Source organism: Diadema antillarum, unplaced genomic scaffold (assembly GCF_040938485.1).
Source record: "Diadema antillarum isolate AM-2024a unplaced genomic scaffold, OU_Dant_1.0 seq00001051_RagTag, whole genome shotgun sequence".
NCBI classification, from domain to species: Eukaryota; Metazoa; Echinodermata; class Echinoidea; order Diadematoida; family Diadematidae; genus Diadema; species Diadema antillarum.
The window spans coordinates 771,550-797,670 of record NW_027271881.1 but is presented as its reverse complement, the minus strand read 5'-3'; the positions used below and the strand labels follow the sequence as shown (position 1 = coordinate 797,670).

At 40.4% G+C, this 26,121-nt stretch overlaps 1 protein-coding gene across 1 annotated transcript in view; it reads right to left on the bottom strand.

The window, feature by feature from the left end:
- Positions 1 to 1,224: 1,224 nt before the first annotated feature.
- Positions 1,225 to 26,121, bottom strand: part of LOC139743128 (uncharacterized) — a 67,287-nt gene continuing 42,390 nt past the window's right edge. Inside the window, exons 3-19 of the mRNA XM_071653637.1 lie at positions 23,145 to 23,197; positions 20,179 to 20,290; positions 19,480 to 19,578; positions 18,492 to 18,560; positions 17,531 to 17,775; positions 16,603 to 16,675; positions 15,432 to 15,761; positions 14,188 to 14,362; positions 13,340 to 13,722; positions 12,726 to 12,828; positions 8,945 to 9,141; positions 7,568 to 7,778; positions 5,852 to 6,113; positions 5,035 to 5,264; positions 3,677 to 3,765; positions 2,117 to 2,771; positions 1,225 to 1,651 (exon numbers count right to left, since the gene is read on the bottom strand). Of these exons, the coding sequence (XP_071509738.1) occupies positions 1,233 to 1,651; positions 2,117 to 2,771; positions 3,677 to 3,765; positions 5,035 to 5,264; positions 5,852 to 6,113; positions 7,568 to 7,778; positions 8,945 to 9,141; positions 12,726 to 12,828; positions 13,340 to 13,722; positions 14,188 to 14,362; positions 15,432 to 15,761; positions 16,603 to 16,675; positions 17,531 to 17,775; positions 18,492 to 18,560; positions 19,480 to 19,578; positions 20,179 to 20,290; positions 23,145 to 23,197 (3,705 nt within the window). The 3' untranslated portion in view covers positions 1,225 to 1,232. The remainder of the gene's footprint in view (positions 1,652 to 2,116; positions 2,772 to 3,676; positions 3,766 to 5,034; positions 5,265 to 5,851; positions 6,114 to 7,567; positions 7,779 to 8,944; positions 9,142 to 12,725; positions 12,829 to 13,339; positions 13,723 to 14,187; positions 14,363 to 15,431; positions 15,762 to 16,602; positions 16,676 to 17,530; positions 17,776 to 18,491; positions 18,561 to 19,479; positions 19,579 to 20,178; positions 20,291 to 23,144; positions 23,198 to 26,121) is intronic.

Here is a 26,121-nt window from a genome sequence, read left to right as displayed (position 1 = left end):
GACTCAAGAAACCGTTTACTCTGTGTAAATGCGTTTTGACGACTAATGGCATGTACTTTCACGACTAACAATATTCAAGAAAGTCTAGAGATTTCCTCCACTTCCATGCATATCAACACGTGTGAGGTTTACTGTACACGGTTCACTCTTCATTTCAATGAACTGTTGCCCCTGTTTCACTATATCCATGGATTATGAATCTGACATTTGAGTTCAGGCTCCAAGTATTGATACTTTGAGATGGTTAACTGTAAAAATTAATGGGATTACCTCAAAAGATAATCTCATGTCTGCATTAAAACATGCAGGTAAAAGTGATTGCAAGTAAAAAACTAAAAAGAAAAAAAAGAAAAAAAAAAGAATGGGTCTCACTCAATATACTTAATCACTCATACACCACTCAACTTTTCTATTCATGAAAGAGATACAAGAAATACTCTATTACTAAGAAAAACTGAAATAAGACAATCTCTCAGTGTTATTGTACAATTTTATTGCCTGAAAACACACACACACACAAATTACTGGAAAATGAAAAGAAATTAATAATACGGAAGACCACACGCATGTGACCATATGCCCTGAAATACTCATTGAATTTATACCTTTTCTGACTGACAGAGAGTCTTGTCTTCACATCTCATGCAACCCTCTTCTAGAGTCACCTTTGACCCCTCACACAGGAAGGAAATCTCCAGTCAGTAATTTTTTAATTGGTCCTTTCTTTGTCTTTTTTTTTTGGGTGAGATTTCATCAACAAATCGCTGGACATAGGCACGAAAAGGCAGTCTTCTCTCAAGTACAAATAGCATTGAGCAGACGTGTGATACTGGTACCACCAGTGCGGTCATTTCAGAGACACCTTTATACTGGAAGCTCTGTGTGTCACTCAAAATACTGTATTGCCGTTTTGTGTGGTTGTCTGTGTGTCACTCAAAACATCGCCATTTACACCACCGTATCCTAAGCAGTAGCTCAGACCCAGCTCTTCCCTCTTTAGTGGCTGTTGGAAACTTTGTTAGTTTAAATCTATACTGCTCCAATAATCAGAAACTATTTCAAAAATTCTTGTATTGATTGGTATGAAATCTCATGACATCAGTTTGGAATCCTCTACCTTTGATTCCGACAGTAGTACTACACTGACTACTCCTGTTACTCTTACGGTTCAACATCATGCTGACAATGTTTGTGGGCTTGAATCCAATTGATAACATAGCTAAATTTGCTTCCTACAGGGTCATCTCAGAGACATCGCTTATGGAGTCATCAGCGTTAAGTTCTCCTTCGCTCAGGCTCTCCCCCGCTTCTTGCCCGTCCGGGCTAGCAATGGACGGCAGGGTGACCTGGAATGACCGCTGCTCCCTCGCTCTTGCATGAGAACCTCCGACGGCAACCTCGAGGGAGTCCTCGGAGAACATCCCGCTGGTTGCTAGGTGACTGGAGCCCCGCGGGATGGTGCCAGACGCGTTGAAACCGGAGTTTGCAATCTGGGTGAAAAGGCCAGACCCTTCGCTCATGGTTCCGCCATCTCCCTCGGTCTGGCTGAATGTCTGGCTGAGGTATCCAGACTTCAGGAAGGCGTCCATGTTCATTGCATCAGGGGTCATGGTCCGTGTGCCAGGGTCACTTGCCATTGTTGAAAACAGACCTGGAAATTAAGTGAATAAAGCACACACAATTAAAACAAACTTCAGGAATAAAATGAATTCACAAATTATAATGACAATACCCTTAGTTCAGCTAAACCTTGTTGATCTTGATTGATATTCCTAATCGGGCATGAGGTTATTACGTGGAATTGCAACCACTAAAAAACATCAAAATGTAAAGGGCTGATTTGTAAAATCTTCAAATATCAGTAGAATTTGATTCTCCTCTATTGTAAGAAAATGATGACTGCAAAAGGTATCCAAGTTGAACTTGGTAGAGTCTGCATCAACCATGTATTACCACAGATTTTTAGCATCTTCAGGTGTACATTCTGTTTGGGTTATGTTGGACTGAAATAGTCTCTGACTCATATGACCAATGTATCTCTATGCAAAGTTTGAAGATACTTATGTGCGGGCATTTACGAAAAAATCGCAAAGAGGGAGCAACTTTTGCAACGTACTGGGTGGAGGTGGACGGTCTCTGTTAGAGGCCATGGTGTGAGTTTTCATATCAGCTTCTGGCATATCTCTGTCAGGATGCTCCACTGACTCCTCCTCCGCCTCCTCCTCCTCTCCACTCTCAGGGTCATTGCCGCCTCCAACAGTAATCACCCTGGCGACGGGGCTGGGTACGACTGGTGCCACACCCCTGTTCCTTGATTGCATCGGGGTGCCTCCAGTAGATGAGTCTGACACATTAGCTGCTGACACAACTTGGACCACACCTGGATGTCTGCCAGACTTGATTCCCCTTACTTCCCCATCCTTCACCTCTCCATCCTCGTCGGTGCTGGGGATGTCCCCGTTGGATGCTCCATGGCCGATGGCGTGTTGCTGGGGAGGCTGGCTGTGGTAGGCTCTCTGGTAGAGCATGTGCTCGGCGGGTGGCTGGAGGCTCGGTCTCTGACCTTCGCTGACCTCGCCAATGCTGCTGCTGACAGTTCCGCTGCTGATGCTGAGAGGGGATGACACTGCAGATGGCTGAGTGACAGTGGGAGGGACAGCTACTTCAGGACCAGGTATCCCTTGGTGCAGGCGAGCCAGCAAAGCAACGACAGGGTCGCGAGTGAGCTTCATCTTACTGGGGTGTACCTCTCCTTCGCTCCTGGGGTCCTCCTACATATAAACACAAGAAGTCCAGTGTTAATCGAAGGGGCTAACAAGTTCTTCTTGAAGTTCATGTCATCCATCAACACACTACAAAGCTATCTACAGCCACACAGATAGATGACAAAACACACTTTGAAACTCTAGTGGCTCTAAACAGACCACACGAAGACAGAGAAAGAAAGATGAGCAGAAAATAAGAAAGACTGCAGAGGAGTTTGAACTATGAACCATCATGTTCTTAAAGTATACTATAATCTGGATGAATTGGTATGAAAAGAAACATAGACAAAGTCTTACCAAATTAGGTCACACACGCTGATAAATTACTATGACTGCTCTTTCATGACAACAATGCAAGGTGTGCAGTGAAGGTTTGACTTCACTCTCAGTTAAAGATCCTTCAGGAGTATTATTTCCTTGCATTCTGAGCCATTTTTTGCAGTATTCCTTCTACATCACAAGATCTAGGGCATGGCACTTGGCAATGCAGTGGTATAAGTTAAATGTCAAAAATATGTCATATCTATTTCCAAGATTAAAGTGAAATGGATTTAAATTCTAGCAAGAAAGAGAAACTATCTTATGCCTGTCGTTGCCTTGTCAATCTCCAATATATTACATATCGCTCAGAATGGGAAACAATTGCAAAGCTGAACTGTGGCAAGCTAAGCACCCTAGAAACTATGAAATAGAATGTGAGCATGACAGATTATTTACCACACCTACTTTTTCTTGCTAGTAAGACCACATGTGTGAACAACTGAATATCAAGCCTTTCACATTGAAGTTCTTCCTAGCTAAATTTTACAAACACATTGATTAATTGACATCTTTTGATCTCCCCAAACTCTCCTTGTGACTTTGAGGCACCTTACATGGACCAGTTGCTACCATGGAATTACCCAAAGTACCTGGTCTTTATCAGGGTCGATGGATGCCTTGATGGTGCTTGTGGAGCTACTCTGGGAACTCTCTTCAAAGGCTTCCATCTCTGGCACATCTGCACAAAACAATGGTGGAATCTCTCTTTCAGAAACATGCCTTGATTCATTTGAAGGCTCACATGAAAAAAATTCTTATCAACTTATGCGAAACCAATTGGTTGAAGTTGGTTACAGTAAAGTGAGCGACAAAATGTGCACGTGTAACTGTTGAGTATACACGGCAAAGGACTGTATTGTGACATCAGAGCCATGCAATGGAACAAGATTGATTTTTAACATGGGTGTCGATGGAAATTGGTGATGTCAGTTGTGCGATATCCATTTTTCTTGCACAAAATTGCACAGCTGACAGCGATATCATGCGATGGAACTTTTAACTGCATGTCACGTGATGGCCATTCGACCAATCGAATAGCTACATTCTTTTGGTGTTGTATAATAAAGAGACATTAATGGCAATGCAGTGTGCCCACATACTCTTCATTGCACTAATGAAGTAAACTGTACTTGACTTTTTCACCTTGCAACTACACTAGCACATGAACACTTCACAATTTTTTTACAATGTTTTTCATTGTAAAATGAAGTAGTCTTCTACTCTTATAAAGACACAGGCACATGCAGGGCAATGGGACTTGACATTGGAACTAATATTGCATTAGTCTATTGTGCAAGTTTAGCCAAATGTGTACAAAACAGTAGAAATCTGACAAGAATCCACTGGAGGTGACATTAAATACTGAGCCTTATTGATACATCCCACTACAAACCAACCTCCTCCTCCTACACAAAATGAACCATTTCAGTGCATTTCTACATGATTCATATGTAGTACTCCAGATTTATCCAAAATCTGTCGGTGGCTAAGATTCCACATTATTCGTAAGATACCAGTATTAATGGAGGGAAAAAAAAATCATTTTTGATGGAGCCCCATTAATTATTCTTCTTTTCAACAACAAATAACAAGATCAGGATCCACAGTTACCAGGTATGTACTTTTGATTACAGGCATTTTCCAGCAATCCACATGCACATGGCTGATGAGTTTGATAGGTGGAATATGACTTTCTATTGATAAACCCTTGCAAGTTAAATAAAGGAAAAACTTTAATATCACAATGCTTTTGCAACAGACTGCATTACAACAACTTCTTACAAACTGGTGTGCATTAAAAATCAATGCAAAGTTCTGTGATGCTTTTCCTGAAACCTTACATTGATTTCATGGCATCCTGTTGCTCCTGTGTTTAATCCAATCTCTCTACTCATTTCTTCCACGCTAGGCACCAAGTCACATTGTGAACTTTTGTTAATTGTCTCACCAAACAGGGTCTCATCGGGTACACGCCCTTCCTCGCTCTTGCTGATAAGCCACTCCCCCTCCGAGATCTCCCTCCCTGTAGACTGGGTAGTGGTGGAGTCCTGTGGAGTTGTCTCCGTGGTAGTTGTGGAGCTGGACGAGTCCACACTGTCAGGTGCAGGGGTGGCAGGCTTGGGAGGGGGTGAAGGCGATGGGGCAGGAGGGAGTGGTGATGGCTCTCGGGGTTCGGGACTACAAAGAACAAGAAAAGCATCACACAGGATTAACAATATATTGACTGTGAAAAAACATGATTAACAATTCCCTCAACCACAATTCCTTCAACCACAAATCTCACAGAATGCAAAATTCTGAGGTTTTCGAGACTCTATGTATAGCATTTAGGAAGAGATCCTTTCATTCTGTAAGTGTAATGCCTTCTTGATCCCCAAAAAGACTTGACAATCATACAACAAATATACTAGATTTCTTGATGAATGTCAACATAAAAATGAAAACTAACATACTGACATTGTCTCCCCATAGAGTTTTGACAAAAGGTTAATTATTCTTTTATTGGGCATCTATCACTTGGCATTAGCATGTTGAGGACAAGTCCCAGAGTAAACTCGGGCAGGTGTCTATGGAAAATGCGTGTTGTACCAAAATCAGCCTGTCCTCTACGGGTTAAGTCTTATTTTTACCCAGTGTTCCCTAAAAATCTGGAATGGTCATGCCATTTCATTATCTCAACAGCAAGTCTTCTGGCTACCTAATCAGATTTACAACACCTGCTGAGATAGCAGGCAGTCATATGGTCTGTAAAACAGAGCCCCTACCTAGTGGGAAGTGGAGTCTCACGGAAGGTGTCCTCTCCTGGCTCCGGAGTCGTGGGACTCTGGGGTTCTGGTGTACGGGTAGGAGTATCCATGGGTTCAAGGGGTGCCTCCAGAGGGGTGGGCGAACCTCTTGGGGAGGGCTGCGGTGTAGGGGCGTCCCCATCGAGCAGAAAGTTCTGAGGGGATGGCATGCTGATGGGTGGAGGAGTGGTCGGTGGGGTAATGACAGCTGAGGGACCAGGCAGTGCAATGGTTGCAGCTTCTGTCGCAAAGAAAGAGTGGATTGGAAATGTATATGAAAAATTTACAAATGTATATCATTAGAATCAACACAGATTCTTTTTGTCTACTGTTTTGAATTCCCTGCAGCATTAAACGCCTCCTTGCATTTTTCGGTTGAAAAAGTTTTTATGATTTCTTTCTTCTTTGTTAAAACCTTCATGACATTAAATGTCTCATTGCATTTTCACATACTGAAGAAAGACTCAGTTAGCAGTAGATGTTTACGGGACAGTTTATTAAGAACTTCACTCAGTGAATTTGGTATTTAGATAACAGGTGAGTATACACCTGTTTGAGATGCCACTGCGCACTCAAGTCATTGTTATTAACAGATGATGAAGGGTGTACATATCAATATATACTTGATATTCAACAATGCAAAGAAGCCACAAATTACAAAATAATTTCACAAATTGTGCCATTTGGAGTTGACCATTCCCATGCCATGACAAATGCTTATTAGACACATAGTCACAACTCCTTCCACACCAAACGAGCTTGACATGTTCTCTTAAAACATACAAAATCCATCTACCTCAAGCTCATTTGTTTTATTTGTATTAGGACATTTCCAAAATTTACATTAGGTGAAGTGTTACTACCCATTTACTAACAGCTACATTGCACAGTACAAGGGTAAATGGAAAATCCAGATATTTGCGAGCTAAAATGTTAAAAAAAAGAACAGCAGCAACTATTCATCAACCAAATAGATGATTCGTTCTCATGTTGAAAAACAAAAGCCTATCCAACAACATTGAGTGATAGAAATAACAGAAATGGCTTCCGTAATCATCTCTTAATCTTCAGATATATTGAATAAAGCCTTGTTAACCCACTGAAGTTGAGCTGATTTTGCTCAAACACGCATTTTCCATAAACATCTGCCCAAGTATACTCGAGACTATACAGTCTTCAACGGGTTAAAGGCTCCTTAGCTTGTTGACATAACACCTTACTACAATCAACAAATTCAATGTATGGGAGGAACAGGCAGTCATCTTTGGGTGGTGATTCACTTGACGTACTCTGACTCTTTGGTAATTGGCAGTCTTTGCTGGCTTTCTCTCCCCTACCATGGCAGTGTCCCACTAATGCATGCTTGACCACAAAAGCTGACCTACAGGCCAACTGCAGCTTTTGTACTATTTGGTCATCTTATTCTCCAAATGAACTTCTTATGAAGCAGACAAAGTAAATAATATGTCAACTATACAAAATGAGACCTGAAAACTCATACAAAATCAGAACATACACAATCCCATGTTGGCACTTGTGCCTGTTGATCAACAAAGCACAATTAGGTTAGATAACAGCAGGGTGTTGAGGTCACAGGCTTCATTAAACGCTGATCCGCTTAAGCCTCTGAGAAAAACAACAAAAAAACATCTGGTTCCACCAAATATTTCAGTGGGTAAACAATGTGGCTATTACCTGTGGATGCAGCCTGGTCATGTACGAGGTCCTTGAGGCTTTCTGTCTCAGACTCTGCAGCGCAAGATGACACCTCCACGTCCCCCTCGATGCTAGCTTCTGGTGTGAGGATGCGATCCCGTGGAGTGGGGGAAGGCTCCCGAAACGGCTGTGGGATCGGTGAGGTGGGTGGGGTTGGTGGTGGTGTCTGTAGAGGAGATCTCTGTCTTACCTGGAAGTGGCAAAAATGGGTAGAGAATTGCTGGCCAACATATCCAGGTGAAAAAGAACACAATGCCTGCTACAGAATTGTAAATAAAATTTGACGGCGATTCAAAGTTTGGAGTTGGACACTGTGGCATATAGTGGATACGACTCTTGACTTTCAATTGAGGACCCAAGTTTGATTCCCGCCCAGTTCTTACACTGTATGTATGTCCTTGGACATGATGTTTTTTGAATACCCACTATGTCCCTCTCAACCTAGGTGTATAAATGGGTACCTGGCAACACTAGGGTAATAATTTCAGGGCCTTCTGGTAGAGCAGTGGCAACACTCAAGAGACTTCTCTGGATAAAGAAGACTGTATTATTATCATATGGTTATGATGATGATGATGATGATGATGATAATAAAAATAAAAATAATAATAACAATAATAACAACAACAACAACTAATAATAATAATAATAATAATAATAATAATAATAATAATAATAATAATAATAATAATACTAATACTAATAATAATGATAATGATAATAATAATAATAATAATAATAATGATGATAATAATAATAATAATGATAATAATAATAATAATAATAATATTAATAATAATAATAATGATAATAATAATAATAATAATAATAATAATAATAATGATGATGATAATAATAATAATAATGATAATAATAATAATAATAATAATAATAATGATGATAATAATAATAATAATAATAATAATAATAATAATAATGATGATAATAATAATAATGATAATAATAACAATAATAATACTCCATAAAAATTACTCTTGTGGCTTTTGATAAGTCAAAATTTTGTGTGTGGTCACTCGTGCATAACCTAACTCAGACATTAGTCAAGAAGTGTAGGAACATCCCTGCTAATTTTGCTCAAAACATTTTTATCAAAATGTTAGCCATTTTTGTTGTGTAGAACTGGGACTAGGAAATTCCCAGCAAGATAACCAAACTTTGAATAAATTATTTCAGCTTACGTATGTATGTTTAAAAAAAGAGGAAAAGCATAAAGAAAAAAAAAAGACTTTCAGTTTGTGATATTCCACCAATATAACATTGAGGTATGAGAGGCTGATCATAGTAGCACAACTATCCCCAAAAATATTACTTAATAAACTTTACATGTTGACTTACAGGATGAGGAGATGGCTGCCTCTCATCCTGAGAATGGCGTGGTAAGTTGAGGGATGATCTTTCCTGCTCACGCTGACCCAGGCACAGGGCAATCTTCTCTTCTAGGACCTCCTGCACGAGACCAGAGACAAGGGCGGGGTCCACTGCCTGACCCGCATCCACAAAGAGTTGGAGGCCTCCTCCCCCCATTGCATGCACTGGTAGGGAACAGCAAATCACAAAAGATTACGAATAACTAGAGCCAGAATTTTGAGATGGAAGAAGGTGGCTGAAGAAAGAAAGAAAAGTAAATTTTGTGGGGAAGATAAACGAACAGGGTAGCAAGTCACATTGCAAATGGAATCACGTATGTGTAATACACATATTGTATTTTAAGAATTAATATAATGAATTGATTTGAATTTAAGAAATAGAAGAGAGCAATGCAAGACAGTGAGCACTTGGATATCAGAAGTGAAAACTACACGTATATCTATAGGGGAACTGATGTAAGACAAGGCAAAGGACAAATCATAAGCAAAAAGTGCAACACAAGTAGAGTGCAAAAGGGGAGGGGAAAGGGGGGGGGGGGACACGCACTCACAGGAGGCAAAGGGTCCAATTTATTTCCTCTTGTAAATTGTGAAGAATGGTAGGCATCACTTCACTATCTAGTCCTTGCAGTAGTCCTTGCAGTAGCAAGGAAAGACTTAAATACAACTTCTTCTAAAGATGGGTGTACAATCCACATCTCCTTATATGTGACAGATTCTCATCAAAGTTCCCTCATACAGGAGACACACTTACAGTCTTCGTCCTCCTCTGACGGAACTGGGCTGACAGACCTCTGTCTCTCTCGGCTTGCAGTCGGTGGTAGGTCAGGTCGTCTGAAATACATCTCGCTGATCATCTTGGCCATTAGCTCCTGCTCAACCCTGCAATCCAGATTATAACAGATCATATCGGACAGATCAAAAGAGATCAAAATAGATTATATCATCTTTTCTTTTTGAGCAAAGTTATTATGGCTTTTAAAAACAAAACAATCAAACTAGGAAGCAACCATCCTTCACTTACCAATCTGAAAGCATAAAACAATGCACACCATTGCACCCTATAGAGCTCTAGCAGATCTGCCCAAAGTAACAAAGTGGGTGTTACATGTACTTTTCACATAACTCTGCATTCGTCAACCTGAAGGATGATTCCAGCCCTCTCTGGCTAGAACTTACAGACCTGGTAGCATAGGGACAGATGGTTGGCCCGATCAAATAGATACATGTTCATTCACTGCCCAATGGGGGTACATTAGAAAACCACGACTAGCACAGGCCTGCCAGAATAGAATTGCGTGCTGGTGAATGTTCGTGTGCTGCTCATAAAGCTGAGCTCAATTTATTACTGGGATTCCCGAATATATCTGAATCAGGCCAGTCGTCCCACTACATGGTCTCCCAATGCTACCGAGTCTTTAACCACATGCTTTGAAGAAAGTGGCTCATAATTAATTCTGTTTGTCTTTTCTTACAGCTCATCATCACTGGGGTGACAAGACCTCGTATCTACAAAATGTCAAATATTCAGGAGAGTAAAAAAACATGGCAGCCAAAGCGCTATAACAAAAAATGATTCCCTTTCCTTTGACATGCCATGGTGACTTCATTTTTGGCGTAAGACAGCTACGATTTGAACAGGACATCACTTAGCTGATTATCTGACCATTAAAGCCCAAACAAAGTTCTGGTACGCCTGCAAAAGTTGTCAAATTTCGCTCCCAAATGTGAACGTATGCTTAGGAAATGTGCAGGATAACGATGTTATGGCAAGATATTCGATGGGTAACGACGAAAACGCGAAATATTAACTAAAAAGGTTCAGTCTCAGCACTTACCCGAACGGGGTCAGGCTGAACTCGGACTCGGGGATACTAGTAACTCGGCTTCGCTTTGACGGCGGGATGAGCTATAATTATGGTTGTCCCTCTGATTGTACAGTGTCGTCCTATGGGAGCGGCCTGTATAAACTAGCGCTTCGTGTTCTGGCTACTCGCAGTAATGGTCCGAGTTGTTACAACCCGCGCATCAAAAACCTCTTTTGCGCGCATGCACAATTAGTATGCGCCGATCAAGCTCCTCTTAAAACAATCAAAGGCGCTTGATAAACAACAACAAAAACTCCAAAGACCGCGCGTCTCTTCAGCTCAGCAACTGAGGACCGCGCGCTGTCATTTTTGTTTTGTTTGTACAGGATTACGTTAGCACGCACTTTCCTGTCCATTCAGTTAGGCCTCATTTGGTATTATGCAGTGGCCAGTAGAATGTGGCGATCACTTACTGCGTGTGAATTGTCTGAAGTAGGGTCGAATTTTTCCCGAGACCGAGTTAGTCTGGAGCCTTCTGGAATAAAAGTCGGTTTTCCTACTATAATTATTTTTCTCAAAATACTCCAAACCAACTCATCATTCCGGCAAACCGCGCCAGCGAGGTCAGTTTCTTAGTGGACTCTTTCGATTTATTGCAAGAAAAATTGAAATGGTGCTAGACGGGTTCTAAGCACTTACCGAAACTTAGTTTTCACTTTAATAAAAAAAGAGTCATTTTCACCAAAATTTGAGATACAAGGTCTTGTCACCCCAGTGACATCATAGCACCTCCATCCCTCTCCCCTGGGTCTGGAAACAGCAAAGGAAAGTGATTTTGGAAGGGTGACACACAACACACCATTCAACGGCTCTGTTCTGCAACAGCTCTCTGTGACTGATGCCGGCAGCCAGCTGGTCTGAAGACAGCACCCTAACTGGCTCCATGGGAGGGGGCTGCCGAGGGGGGAACACAGGTCCGTGGTAGGATGGCTGCCTTTCCGTCACTCCCTGCAAAGCTATGCCAGTGCTCCCAGTCCAAAGAGTTTCCTCAGGGTCTTCTTCCTCTTCTTCATTGTCTTCATGATGCTTGGAAACAAAGATGCGAGGTATTTTTTTAGGCTAATTTCAATTTGTTTGGCAACTTTCAGCAGACTCTGTGGCTGCCCACCCCCTTTCTGCTCTGACTATTACAAATCTTGTGGAAAATTTAGACAGAGGATAATTTTTTACCATTAAACCATACCGCCATTCTTTCCCCTACAAACAGACGTTCAATCCAATTACATATAATAAAGTACAGAATCTATTTGAACCATAGAGCTGGGATCTTATTAAATGTAATAGAACCAATTATATGTCACTTGCTCCAACCTGCAAGTTACACTGGCTGTCAAATATATATTTCCGACCTGCCTCTGTGGAGACCTCATGATGTCATTGAACATTGACTTCTTATCTTTGATACCTTTGATTTGGAAATTGTCTTTGACTCGCACTTTCCAATGACATTCAAATCTCTCCAAGTCTACTTCCAAAGGCAAGTTGTTTCACATCCTATCATATGCCCCTCATATCCCACTGTAGGACTTTTTTTGTCTTTCAATGTTACCCTACTCCCAAGATTTTAAAATCTTTGGCTGTAATGAAAGGGCTCATCTGTAGAGGGATTCACCCTTGTGCCACGAGTGATAGTGTGGTGAGAAACACTGCCACTGAAGAGGACATCTTGCACTGGAAGTATGATCTTTGCAAGTAGTAACTGCCATAATATGTCACATGTTCAGCATGTTGTAATTTCCTGTAGTGTAGTACAGCAACAGGGGTGGAATTTTGATCCATATGATACCCTCTGACATGTACACTTCACCAGATACTTTGAAAAGATATCCTACAGTAGATGAAAGATTGTTATTATTATTATCATTATCATAAATGTGATACATATCAGACCAACCTCAACTTCGGGAATTACACTAGGATTGGCATCCTCCTGAGATGGGGCTGGGGTGGGTGGGGCAGTTTCAATGTCGACGTTTGGAAGGTGCTGCAAACACAACAGCAACAAATCTTGTTTTACCGTTTACAGACACATCACATGTCAAGAAACATTTTCCAAGACTCTGTCACAAAGACATTAAAAAAAACCCCAACTTTTTATCTTCTTTACTGTACAAACAGAAAATTGCAGCAATGCTCTTCTTTGCAAATTACATGCAAAAACATACAATGATCCACCCCCCCCCCCAAAAAAAAAAAACCCCACCAACGCTATCGAGTTGAGCCTGTATGGGATTATTTGCATTCCAGCTATACACTGTCACAGATTACAACAAACAAATTCAGTTCATTGCAAGAAATCTTTATTCATTATAGGTGCCAAACAAATTCAGGGCATACAAATATAGAAAAGGAATGCACAAAGCCTGCTCACATATATGAAAAAAACAAAAACCCACACACACACATGCAAAAAAAGAGGAGAAGTAAAGAAAGGAAAAACAAACAAAAGCCACTCTAATGTGGCAAAATCATAAATAGTTCTCCATAAAGCGAACCTGGATGGCAAGTTTCGGCTTTTCATCTGGTGCCTTGATCTCTACAACAGCCACATTTGCTCTCTCCTCCACAGTGTTTGATTTGGCTGGCTGCTGACTCGCTGGGTGTGCCTCCATCTCCTCTCCCTCTCTTCCTCCACTCCTTATGGTTACCGGGCGGGGCAACCCAATCCCCATTCTGGGCTTGCCCAGGGGAACTGCCATGGGCACGAGCTGCCCATGTGCTGGGGCTGGCCTGGGGCCGACGCTGTTCAAACCAGCAACATCCTGGCTGGGGTAAGGGTGGAAGAAGTACTGGTTCTGAGGGCCCGGTTGGAAACTTTGGCGATGCTGATGGTGCCGTTGGGATTTTGTTTGCGTTTGGGCTGCCTTCTGTTCCTTGGCTGCAAGAAATCACACAAGGAAAACACCTAATTTGTCATCAGGTTCTTCTTCATCAAAAAGATTTGTGCATTTCCATTGAATACAAAGCAACCAAAATGATAACATTCATTGAACACAGCTTGAGAAATGGACCGCATACAATCACACCAAAAAAATCATGAGAATAATGTATTCAACCATTATGAAGGTTGTGAGCAGAAATGTCCACAAGGTATGGCCATGTGATCATTTTGAGAATCCTGTCAAATGCCAAATAACTTGATTGTCTGGCTTTCCAGTCTATTCCTTACAACTGCTCCATATTGTGATGATAGTTTCACACTACGGCATTTGTGTTTGTCATAGAAAGAAACGTCATTTGTTCAATGTATTGTTCTTGCGTGGATTTCCTTAATAATAAAGTAGATGATACAAATTCTGTATGTTTTAAACAATAAGTTTTCATGCATCTTCTACTCTCTCACCTGGGATGGGGCTTGCAAGGTGAGCCACAGGTCTCTTTCCTTTGGTCGGTGTCTGGTTGGCAAAGTGGAGATAGGGCGCATCCTTGAGGGTGGACCTCAGAGGCTGCATGGGGGTCAGTCGTGGATCGTGGCCTAGAGGGCCTCCATAGGGTCTCAGATGGTCCTGATAGCTAGTCTGCACCAGGGAAAGGAGGACGCATCAACAATCAGTTATCTCCATCTTCATCTTGTCATGTACAAGCAATCAAACACTCCTCCCCTCCCAATCCAATGAATCGAAACTTGAGGAATCTTGCGAGTCTGTCTGTTTGTGTTGGCTTTGAATCTAAAAATATCCTTTCTGACTCTTATTCTGCTTTCAGCAGGGACAGCGCCGCTGCTGGTGCCCTTTCTCTGCCGATCAGCACAAAACAAATTCCATTTAAGTAACCTTAAAAATCCCCATTGTACATGATGGTCTTTATAATTATGGTTGCCTAATGTACAGTGGACTCCCGTAATAATGTAGTCCTCGGGACCAGCAGTTTTCTTTCGTTATATCGAAATTTCGATATAACCAAACATATAAACATTTAGAATATATAGAGTGGATAATGTTGAGGCCTAATGTTTATTTTGTTATAACCGGAATTTTGTTAGAACCGTGTTCGTTATAATGGGATTGCGCTGCATGGCCAAGTGTGGGGGAAATCAAACCCAGTGGCATTAAAAAGGTTTGGCAAATTATTGCTTAGCACTTGGCTACAAAGAGGGTTGAATTGATACTGTTCCTTCATATCAAGCTTTCAAGTTGGTACAGGTGTAAAATATCTATACATAGAGGTCATGTGAGGGATGCATTCCAGCCCCTGGATACAGGGGTAACAGAAAGTACGATCCACAGAGAAGAGCAAATTTGTAAAGAAACAAGGTTAATGATTTGTTGATTAAGTTCAAATGCAACACAAGTTGACAATCACCAATTAACAGTACCTTGAATGCCCAATGATTACCTTGGTACTCACTCTAAGTTCAGTTACAGGATAAATCAATAAAAAAGGGAAACTGCGATACTATTCTAAAAACTCCCATGGGAACAAAATGAATTTCTATAAGTATTTTTACCTAAGTCTTGGCATTTAAGATGGTCAGCTTGAGTCCCATGCCACAGTTTGCTCAAGCCCTTGGGAATTAATGTAACTGAAATCATTTTCCTTTACATTCATCTAGTTGTCCTAGATGCATGCAGCACTATTGATACTAACATTAGCTCTGTCTCCCTTTTTCTTTGGTAGATTCTCTTTGTCCTGCTCCAAGATATTAGCATCTTGACCTATGACCTCTGCCCGGGGCTCTTGCTTCCTCGCTTGCCTAAGCCCTGTGTCGATTTTAGCCTGGACTTTTGCTCTGCCAATCTTCCCTGGGGCTGAGGCAGCTGGGAGAGGCTTGCCCTGTTTCCTGGCAGGCTTCTGTTTGTCATCTGAAGGCTGGCTTGGCTGAGATGCCTTGCCTGGCTTGCCAGGTGAAAGGTGTGGTGGAGATGAGAGGTGTCCTACCGGTCTGCGTTGCTCCAACTTCCCCTGCCGAATCTCTCTCTGCAAGCACAGACCAATAAAAGGAAATGAATACATACATACTGTAAATAGATATAGTCAACTGCGCATATGTCAATTACTCAACCAAATCTATGAATATAAACATCTCACTTTATATTCACAGCTTGATGTGTATTCCTCTGTACATGTGGAAGTCAAACATAGTCTTAGTCTCGGCATCTTCCTCAAGTGTGTATAGTGATGCAGAAAAAAAAATTCATTACAATAATCCAGATTAGGCATGACGAGAGTTTGTCTGACAGTCACACTCTTTCCCCATATCCCCCAATAACAATTTTTTATGGCTATACTTGAGATCATGTGAAGAAAACAAGTTTTTGATATGATTTTATAATGTGATGTCATTACTATTAAGCATATATCAGAGAATTGTTATGACTTATTGATGTAAGCCAATGCGTAAGTACAGCATACCTAGAAAAAATGAACAGTTTGAAAGTGCAGTGGGTCAGTTACAGTTGCTCTTCAATAAGTCTTCAGGGTTATCCATTGTTATTGATTACAACATTCTCATTCCTTTGGTGTCACAGGTCAAGCCATCTCAATTTGGAATATTTGAAACTGTACAAGCAACACAGTGAGTGGGCACAGCAACCTCATGAAATACATGTATGCACTACAAGATTTCTGATAGGCTCAATCATTTTGTTACAGTGAATTGTGGAAATATTCTGCACTTGTGATATCACATCATTTAAATGATGGCCAATGTCACCATCACATTTTGACATCCTTACATAAATATGCATGGTAATGCCATGACTTAAAGCCACAACCTGATTAGGCAACAACACCAAATACTTTTCAAGAAGAGTCCTACCTTGATCTCCGAATCGATGGCAGAAATATGGCGGTCAACAGCATGCTTTATCCAGGCTAAATCAGAAGCATTTCTGAAAGAGAAACACACACACAATAAAAGAAGATCAGGGACTGATACAACAATGGCACTCACACAGGAAGAAAATGAGGTTTACATAGTGAAGATATATCTACGAGACATTTTGTCTGCATTATTTCAAAGCAGTTAGTGTACATAAACAATAATACAGAACACTGAGATAATAGTGAATTGCAACTTTACAAAATCAAGGACTTTTGAGCATAGAAGGGTAGCATATTTAGCCCAGTTAAAACAACAGGAACTTCAAAACTAACTTCTGGAATCTAAAGCATAACTGCCTTGTTAGATGAATACAATTTTTTTTGAAGATACATTATTGAAATTCAAAGCTTCATTGCAAATGAAAATTACCACAGATTAAAGGGATGGTATAGAATTGGTTGAGGTGACCATCCAGCTTTTAATTCTTTTTTGTAATATACTTAGAAACCACTTTATGAAATGTTAAAGAACATACAATTAAGGGAGGAATTCAAAGTTTATCAAATGAAAATCGGCTTTGAAATTGCTGAGATATCCAAAATCAAAGTAAAACAAAGCGATCCTAGTAAAAGGTAGGACACACCTCTCATTAGGATCACTTTGTTTTGGAAATCTCAGCCATTTCCCAACGAATTTTCATCCAAATTAACTTTAAATTCCCCTTACACTTATATACTCTTTCATATTTCATGAGAGGTTTCTCAACATCTCAAAAAATCATCATCAAAAGAAGTTGGGAACCTGAAGCCCCATCTCAACCGAAACTGTACCATCCCTTTAAAGTCATACAGGTTTATCAAGCAATTAGTTTGAGCAGAGTGTGCCCCTTGGGATGGATCCGTCTGCTCATCACATCACTCACCCATCCATGCACATGTCGTGGATAGCCTGGTAGAAGTGCTCGCCATCTCGTGCCCTGTCAACCGCCTCCAGGTTGGCTTCTAGTACCTCCCTGGAGGACTGGACCCTCCTGAGAAGAGCCTGGGCCTCGGCGCAGAGTGGTGATACGACCGGAGCGTTGGTCCGAGACGGTGACATCGGCAACTTGGAGGTGGGCAGCAGGAGCGGATTCATCCGCTGAGTCAGTGCCGCATCCTGGTTTCTCCGCTGCAAAGAGAAATATCCGTAAAATCATATAACGTGATGGTAAAAAGATGAAGTAGAAAAAAAAAACCACGACAACACACATGTGTCATAATACGACACAATTTGGTCTGTGTCGGTAACATCAAAAGTGCATGTTTGAAACTATGTATAGTCAACTCATACTTCACATGATTGTCATCAGGATCCTTGTTTATTACAACTCAGATCCAATCCCCATTTGATCATTGTACATCTAGATCTCATTTTTACTATATCTTGGCACAAGGTGGCGCTTTTGATGTTACCGACACAGACCAAATTGAGTCATATCACTACAACTTGCATGAGCAAAAAAGTGACCAGGTTTTTGGAAGCTGTTCTTTAAATGTTATAATCTTGTCATGGGCTTACATCATGCTACTTTATCTGAGAAACTTTGAATTGGGGTACCAAGTGGAAAACACTTTAACATCAGTCTTAGATTTCATATGTCAAAACGAGAAAGTCTTTTATTTAGACAGGTTGTTCATTGGAAAAGCAAGTTTATCACAAATGGTCTACCATATGTTTGTCTGGAGATCAAAGCTGGATGTCTAAACTTGAATTTGTTAATTTCCTTGGCATTACCATCTGGCATCAGCACTTTTTTTTGTGTGTGTGTTGTTGTTGTTTTTTTTTTTTTTTTTTTTTGGGGGGGGGGGGGGGTTTATCTGCCAATACAAGCACACATAGATTACCAAGTACTCATCCAGAGGTGCTGGTCCAAGCCACGCCTGCCGTCTTCTCTCCATGTCTCTCTCAGCCTCCTGCAGTGTCAGTCACAAGGTAGGAGACATTAAAAAGCACTATGGAACAAAACTTTGGTAGAGTAACCCTAACTGAACTGGAATACTAGATAAGATAATTCAAGATACAGCGAGCAGCTCTAGAAATGTGGCTTCATAAACATAGTGGCTTTTACACGAATGCATAGTAGGCCCTAACTGTGGCCAAAAGTCGCTTCACAACTACCAGTGGCTTTTACAGGAATGCATAGTAGGCCCTATCTGTAGCCAGAATTACACTTGTAAGTGCCATGTCTTTACAGGCAAGGTTACAATGGTGTTACAATTCACATCTCTCACCCCCTTCCCCCCTTGATTACCTTTGAGCAGATGAGCTGTATTGAAGAGGTAAACTGTGGTTCTAGAAACAGGGAAATTATCATCTTTTCATCACTAAATTGGCGACTCATTATCTTACTGCATATCTTGAATAGAGAAAGATTAGACAGAACTGACATCCACATAAATCAGAAAGAAAGTACAAAATTTGCTATTTGCTTTATCTGAAACAGGAACATCTAAACTTGACAACTGTGTTGCTTATCTAAGAATCTGTTTCAAATTTAGAATGAAAAATCAAAAAGTGTGACAATTTTGCAACACGTACTGTTATCAATGAACAACAAAGGGCTGAAATGAAAGAAAATTTATCTCTGCCTTTAAATGAACCACTAAAAATGAATAGCAAAAATTGAAATAAAAATGTGTTACACTATGCATATGTGGTGACGAACTCTGGTTGAATAATGAACTGCACAAATACTCCTTCTCCTGAATTTCATTTTTATCAGGATACACAATCAGTAAACCTCACGTACACACTACTCTTCCCTGGGCAATACAAAAGATTGCGACCGATCAAGGGAAAAGAACAGAGCAGAAATAGTGGAGTGAATCTTACCTGTCGAAGCTTTTGAGAAATTTTCCTGTACTGTGCCTCTGGTGTTGATTGAAGAGGGGCACGCGAACCTTCAGCATGATCTCCTTGCAGTCGATTTGTCTAATTAAAGTAAAAATAGTGGGATTTGTACCAAACAGTGTGCTAATTCAATACATCCTTGTTTACTTCATAGGCAAAAAGAACAACAAAAAATGGGACATAGCAATTACAGACAACCTCTCCTTTAAGTCCACCTCACATAAGTCGAAAAATTGGCTACAGCAAAGAATCCCCCCGCATGGATGCAAACATGTTTTAATTTTATTGTATAACTCTGTCGTGTAATTTGAAATTCACATAATTCAAAGGATTTCCTCTGTTCCCTTTGGATTTAACTCAGGTGAGGTTGACTGTACATGTTTAATGATATCAAAGCATCCCTGACATCATGATCAAAATGATCACAAAGGTGACAGACAGATGTCATTCTACATCTGCAGTGGCTATCAGAAGACACTACATCCTGAAATGTCTATTGGCATCTTGGCCCATGTTCTGCAATGTTACGCACATTGAATACTATCATTGCAATGCTGAAAATGGCATTAAAAGCCGGGGAACCGAGAACAATATAAGCAGCAAATAAATTTCCCAAGTATCATATTTTCAGCAATTCAACTTCAAACTATCTGTGCATGATAATGATTACTGGTATATTACCTTGAGAATTGTCTTGGCTGCTTCATTCAGGTCATCCAGCTGTGAGGAGACCCTTTCAGCTGGTTGGACATTAGCTCTGGATTTCAGCGTGTTGTCTGAGAGAATGCCACTCCTAGGACATAATCAGATAACCATGACTTGGATGTTAATAACAAACTACAAACAGGTGCAATCGTATATCTCTTATACATCTATTCCCAAAAGAAAGCCAATTCACAAAGGAAAACAAAAAAATTGATGTCCCAACTTGTTGGACCCTGGACCTGGTAATGTTCTCTGCTGTCCGATGGGGGTACACGTTGACTTGCCTAGATTGTGGGCCTAATTTCCTCCATATTCTTGTGGTGACTTCAGGGACTTTTGATTTATTTGCTGATATTTAAAAAAAAAAAGAATATGTGGTCTTTCATGTGCTCGAGCTAATGAACTGCTGTCTGTGTAAAAATATTCAGAATCTAATATATTGTGTTACCTTTGTATTTCAATGATTCACACATTGACTGTCAATAATGTGCTTCTGTTTTGATCCAATGAAACATTCAAACAAAAAAGGAGAGAGTAAAGTACATGTGTAATGTTGAGAAAGTACTGCAGGTCTGCTGTAGCATGCAGGGAATGGCTATACCCAATCTGGTATTGAGAATAGCTCCCTCTTGAGACAGAAGAATGCCAGTTTGGAAGACGGGCAATCATCTCATCCCTCAACGTGGAAAGTCATTTTTGGGAAAAGCTGCCATTGAGCAGCAGTTGAGAGCTTGAGTGATATATCGGTATGTCTTGATCACTTGATACCAATAGACCATGTGACATGACAATTTGCTGGAATGCGAATATAACTGCTGCAATAACCAACGTTACATCACTTTGCAGTGATTTGCAAATCACTGCTCTTTTTTTTCTCTCAATTCGATACTGCCCCCATTCATGACTGCCCCCATTCATCATGGCCCCATTTCATAATATGTTGTTATGATAGCAACTCTTGCTGGAATGGCAATTGTTATGGTAACAACAAGAATCTAGCTTCCTGATTGGCTGTTGCTATGGGAAGTTGCCATTCCAGCAAGTTATGCTAACATCTTTTCGGAAATGGGGCCCTGGTCAACACACAGGCAAGGATGTTTTTGCAGTTTTCAATATAAAGATGGTAAAAGCTTCATGCAAACTTTGTCAGATACTGCCAACTGACCTGTGTAGTGATGTTCACACGAATGGATAGACACTCAAGCAAACAAAAGCTCTAAATTTGCAATGAAATGGTTGATGATTACAATGCAGTAACAGTGACTATCACAATGCTATTTACTGACAATGGGCATCATATCTTTCCACTGCAACTGCTACTTTCTCTGCGATAATGATTTGTATGTCTAGTACTACATATACAAAATCCAGCAACAATAGTGTAATATGAATAAAAATGACAACGGAGACAAAAATCAATAATGATAATAATGATGATTATAAATGTCTTTACAATGATGGTAGTGACAAATATGTGATAACTTTCTTGATGATCCAGTTTCATTGAAAATATATGAACTCATGTTTGTTTGTTGTTGTTGTTTTTTCTGTCAAAGGCAATAATGCCTGATGAAAATATTGCTTTCAAAACAAATATCAGCAATGGATATTGTATGTTGTTAGAATGGGTTGGTCACTTTCTGCTTTGACCACGGTGGATTGCACACTGTTGATTACCTATGGAATGATTTTATATGATACTGGCATCTCCTCCTTATGGGTCCACTTCTCGAGCTCACCATCAAATCAGCACAAATTGAGTGCTGAAAAGTGGTGATTTTGTTTCACAACCAACATCTCGACATCTCAGTTAACCCTCCCCCCAAGAAAGACTGCAACAATGATGCAAAATAAAAACCCCAAACAAACCCCAAACAAAGATGATATTCAATGTGTACCTATAATGGCACACTCTACTATCACATGCATGTGAGGGCAATGGTGATGTATGCATTGATAGGGAGACTTGACTTTGCTACATCTCTTTCAGTTTGACTCATTTTTTATTTCAATTACACAGATCATCTTCAACGTGTCTCTGCAGTCACAGAAGTTGTGTGGTAAACTGACGCATAAACAGTCAAAGAATGATTGACCCATGTGATTTCTGTCGCGACGTTCAAACAATCCTTCCTAGAACATCATCTCTCGGCTCACTCTGGCAACCCTTCAGATTTCTACACACACTTTCTTCACATCAGAGCGTTCCTTGACATGATGTACTGTATTGACATCATTATCGAATGTCTCCAGCAATGTATTCTGGATTGCCAGTAATTCTCGGCAGCTCCCAGAAGAAAAGATTTGCATCACAGTGTGGGTGCAGTCGTAATCTCCACATCTGCATTTGATTAAAGCTGGAGGCGTCCTACTTTTTTTCTTTTTTGCAATTGATTACACAGCGGACTGGCACCGCCCTCATTCAACAGCAGAGTATTCAGAGATGCAGAAAACAAGTGTAATCTTGGAGATAACAGAGATAGAGAAAGAGAAAAAAAAAAACCTAAACATGTAGAAACATGAACAAAAATTGTTGGCTTGTTGCCAAATAACAGGTTGTTAGCACTGTCACCATATATTTCATGAACATTTGGAAACAATGGTATGACCTACCTGCCAATCTTGATATTCAGTTAATAATATCAAATTAATGGGAGGAAAAAAAAAAATTTTCATCCTTATCACCAATATTTTAATCCGTCTTCCCTATAAGCAGGTACTTAAAAACCCTCAACAAGAATTCACACTTGTGTAGAGCCTTTTTTCCTTAAAAAAAAGGAATATTTTATATGAAATATGAAAAGTTGGCAGGTATAAACTCTTCCATTAAGAATCATCTCATGTAGTGACCTTATTTGAAGATTGACTCAAAAACTGCTAATCATCTATTTCAGAAATGCCTATACATACACCCCCTGAATTAAAGTGCAACACTCGCACACCTGTACATCTCATCGCACGTACCCGTAAGCACAACCCTCCGGCCAGGCATGTCCTTGGAGAACATGGAGCAAATCATATGTGTGGCTTCACAACCTTCTGTGCCCATTTCTATGACAACTTCTTCTTGTAGAATGAACAGACCTAATGAAGTGCACTTGTTCCTTCGGAAAGCCACAGTATATCATAATTAGGAAGGGAATATGCAGTCCTAATAGTCACTCCTGGGATTACCGTACTAGAAGCAAAGTGTCCAAATAATATGAACCCTGCTGTATGACCAGGAATACTGTCTAGTCAAACTTTTATGAAAAGTGTGTATCTCATTAACCATTCTATCCACATGCAAATTTCATTCTGTGAATACCATGTGACTGATTATGTCAGTCAGAGCACTGCTACAGCTGCTGGCTGATTACCCACGATATCTTCCCAATATCTGGATAACGTCAATTTTTTGCAGTGCAGCCTTGTTGAGACAAGCTCTTAAGACTCTTCCCCCCCCCCATCCTCCTCCTCCTCCTCCTCCTCTTCCCGTCTCCACACAGTGTTGTCTCCACCTACACATCAGCGCTGCTAATGGCAACCGGGTCTCATCTTCAGCGGGATTAATGTCAAATCCTCTGCCTTCACCTCTGATGCTCCCTGACAACTTCCTGTCTCCGCTTGCTTTGCCCCTGTGTTGCTAAGCTCCCGGCGACCCCGCCCGTCTCCTACCCTCAAATGACTGTCAACCGTGCTGGTGAAATGTGTCACTCTTTATAGTCTTAAAGGACTTGCCTCTCTGCTCTCTGCTGGAATTCTAATTTGACCACTGCCACCAACGCCTAACATGCATATAAGTTGCAGCATGGTAGTTCGCTTGACCCTGTCAAGTATATAAAATATACAGTCAACCTCACCTAGTCAAATCAAAAGGGACTGGGGAAAATCTTTTGACTTACATGAATTTCGAATTATGCAATATAATTGCCACATGTTTATATTTATGCAGGCAGAATTTTTCTTTGACTTTATAGCCAATTTATTGACTGGTGCTAGGTCAACTTAAGAGAGGATGAATTTGATTATGTTCAGTTTTTTGCCTCAAACCTTAAACACTTAATGTTGATGTAAATCTTGTCAACATAAGACAGATGTCTTTAAGAACGATGTTCTCACACATCAATGCATAAAACGTAGGAAACATTGAACAGCTGATTAAAAGTCTCAGTTCAAAGAGGAGCACGATGTTCTCCACAGCTTTATATACCAGCAGTGAAGCGTATGAATGGGACATTCTTCCACATCTCCCACGAACGCATGCTACAAACACAAAATCAAACACGTCATGATGAATGCGTTTGCTTTCTTGGTGAATTTTGCACGCCTGTGTGCATCTATACACCAGTATGCTGGCTGCATTCTCTCTATCACTGGGGAGGGTTGCTGTGAGGAGAATGGAGGGAGAGATGACGTGTGATGCCCGCATCTATGCAGCATCTCGAGAGATAAGGATGTTTTCATGATATCAATGCACAGCTGGCAGATGGCACATGAACTAAATCAGCCCTAGATAATAACCATCCTTTCAAGAATGGTTGGTGGAGGGGGGGGGGGGGGTTATAGCAAAGGGAGAGGGAGGAGGACTAGGAAAAAGCATCTGCAGCAAGATCTCTGCTAATACTTTCAATAAACCACCAGGCTGCTTGGATTACTTCCAGAAGTCTAGTGAAACACATCCCATGGGTAGACTGTGGGAGAGGGATCGAAGAAGACAGAGAGGGAGGCGGCACACAACCTTTAAGAGCAATGACATCTCTCATCTGCTGGAATCAGTCAAGTGGTCTCGGCTCCTCCTACAGCCGTCTCTGATCATCTCGGGGGCTCCACTTCATCTCTGGCTTGTCGACGGCGCACAAGAGAACAAGGATGAAATGTTTGTTGTGGAGCTCTGCTTTGCCGATCACAGTAAATCAACCAATCAGCATGGACTTAACACTTCCCATCTGTTTTGGGTCTCTGTCTCTCCCCCCTTTTTTTTTTCTCTGCGAACACACGTAAACAAACATGAACTACGCTACAAGCACCCCAATCAAATGCTGCAACATAGTAACAGAACCAAATGATATAACAAGAATGCCATACACATGAGGTAAGGTCTTACAACATAGTTGTTTCAAATCAGAAAAACATTACTTTCTGTGTATTTACACTCCAGTATTACAAGTGAGATATTACTAATTTTCACATAGCAGTTCTTGAATGATCAATATGAATATGCAAATGAGTTAGTATAAGTTAATGTCATCATTGCTTCAAAATTTGCCATATTATGCTTTATGCACAAATCTTGAAATTTGCATTTTTTCGCTAAAATGCAAATATGAACCAGTCTCAAATCCTAATATATCTGATTGATCATTATTCTAAAAATATTTAGCCAGGAATGACCCAATGTTTTACACTTTAATGGCAGAAAAATTTAATTTTTGTCATTATTTTGAGCATGATCAAGAGGAAATTGTGTGGTAATGACATCTTCAGCTCACTCATTCCCATATTCACATCTACTGTTCAAGAAACGTTTTTGCAAAAATTAGCAAAACTTCACAATTTCATAACTTCCACAAGTTATATCCGATTTTGATCAAGTTTTCACAGTTGTGCTTCGTAAGTTTTATTCTTTCTTTTCAGACTGCCTTTTAATTGGTCCAGATTTGCCCTTCAATCATAACAGCCATGCTACTGTATACACTATACATTTCACGAGTATAGCATTTTGTGAATAGAGACTTGTAAGACAATTTCGCTCATGATTGAATTTGTGATCAAGAACCACATTGATGGAATGAACAAGAAATTTTATCACTTTTCAAAAGAAAATTTAGCAATTTCCCACCTGTACTATGACAAACATCTTTGTGTTACAGGAGGCAATATTCTCGCTTCTAGTATATTTTCTAGTTGTTAATATTGGTCAAAGTAAAAAATATGTAA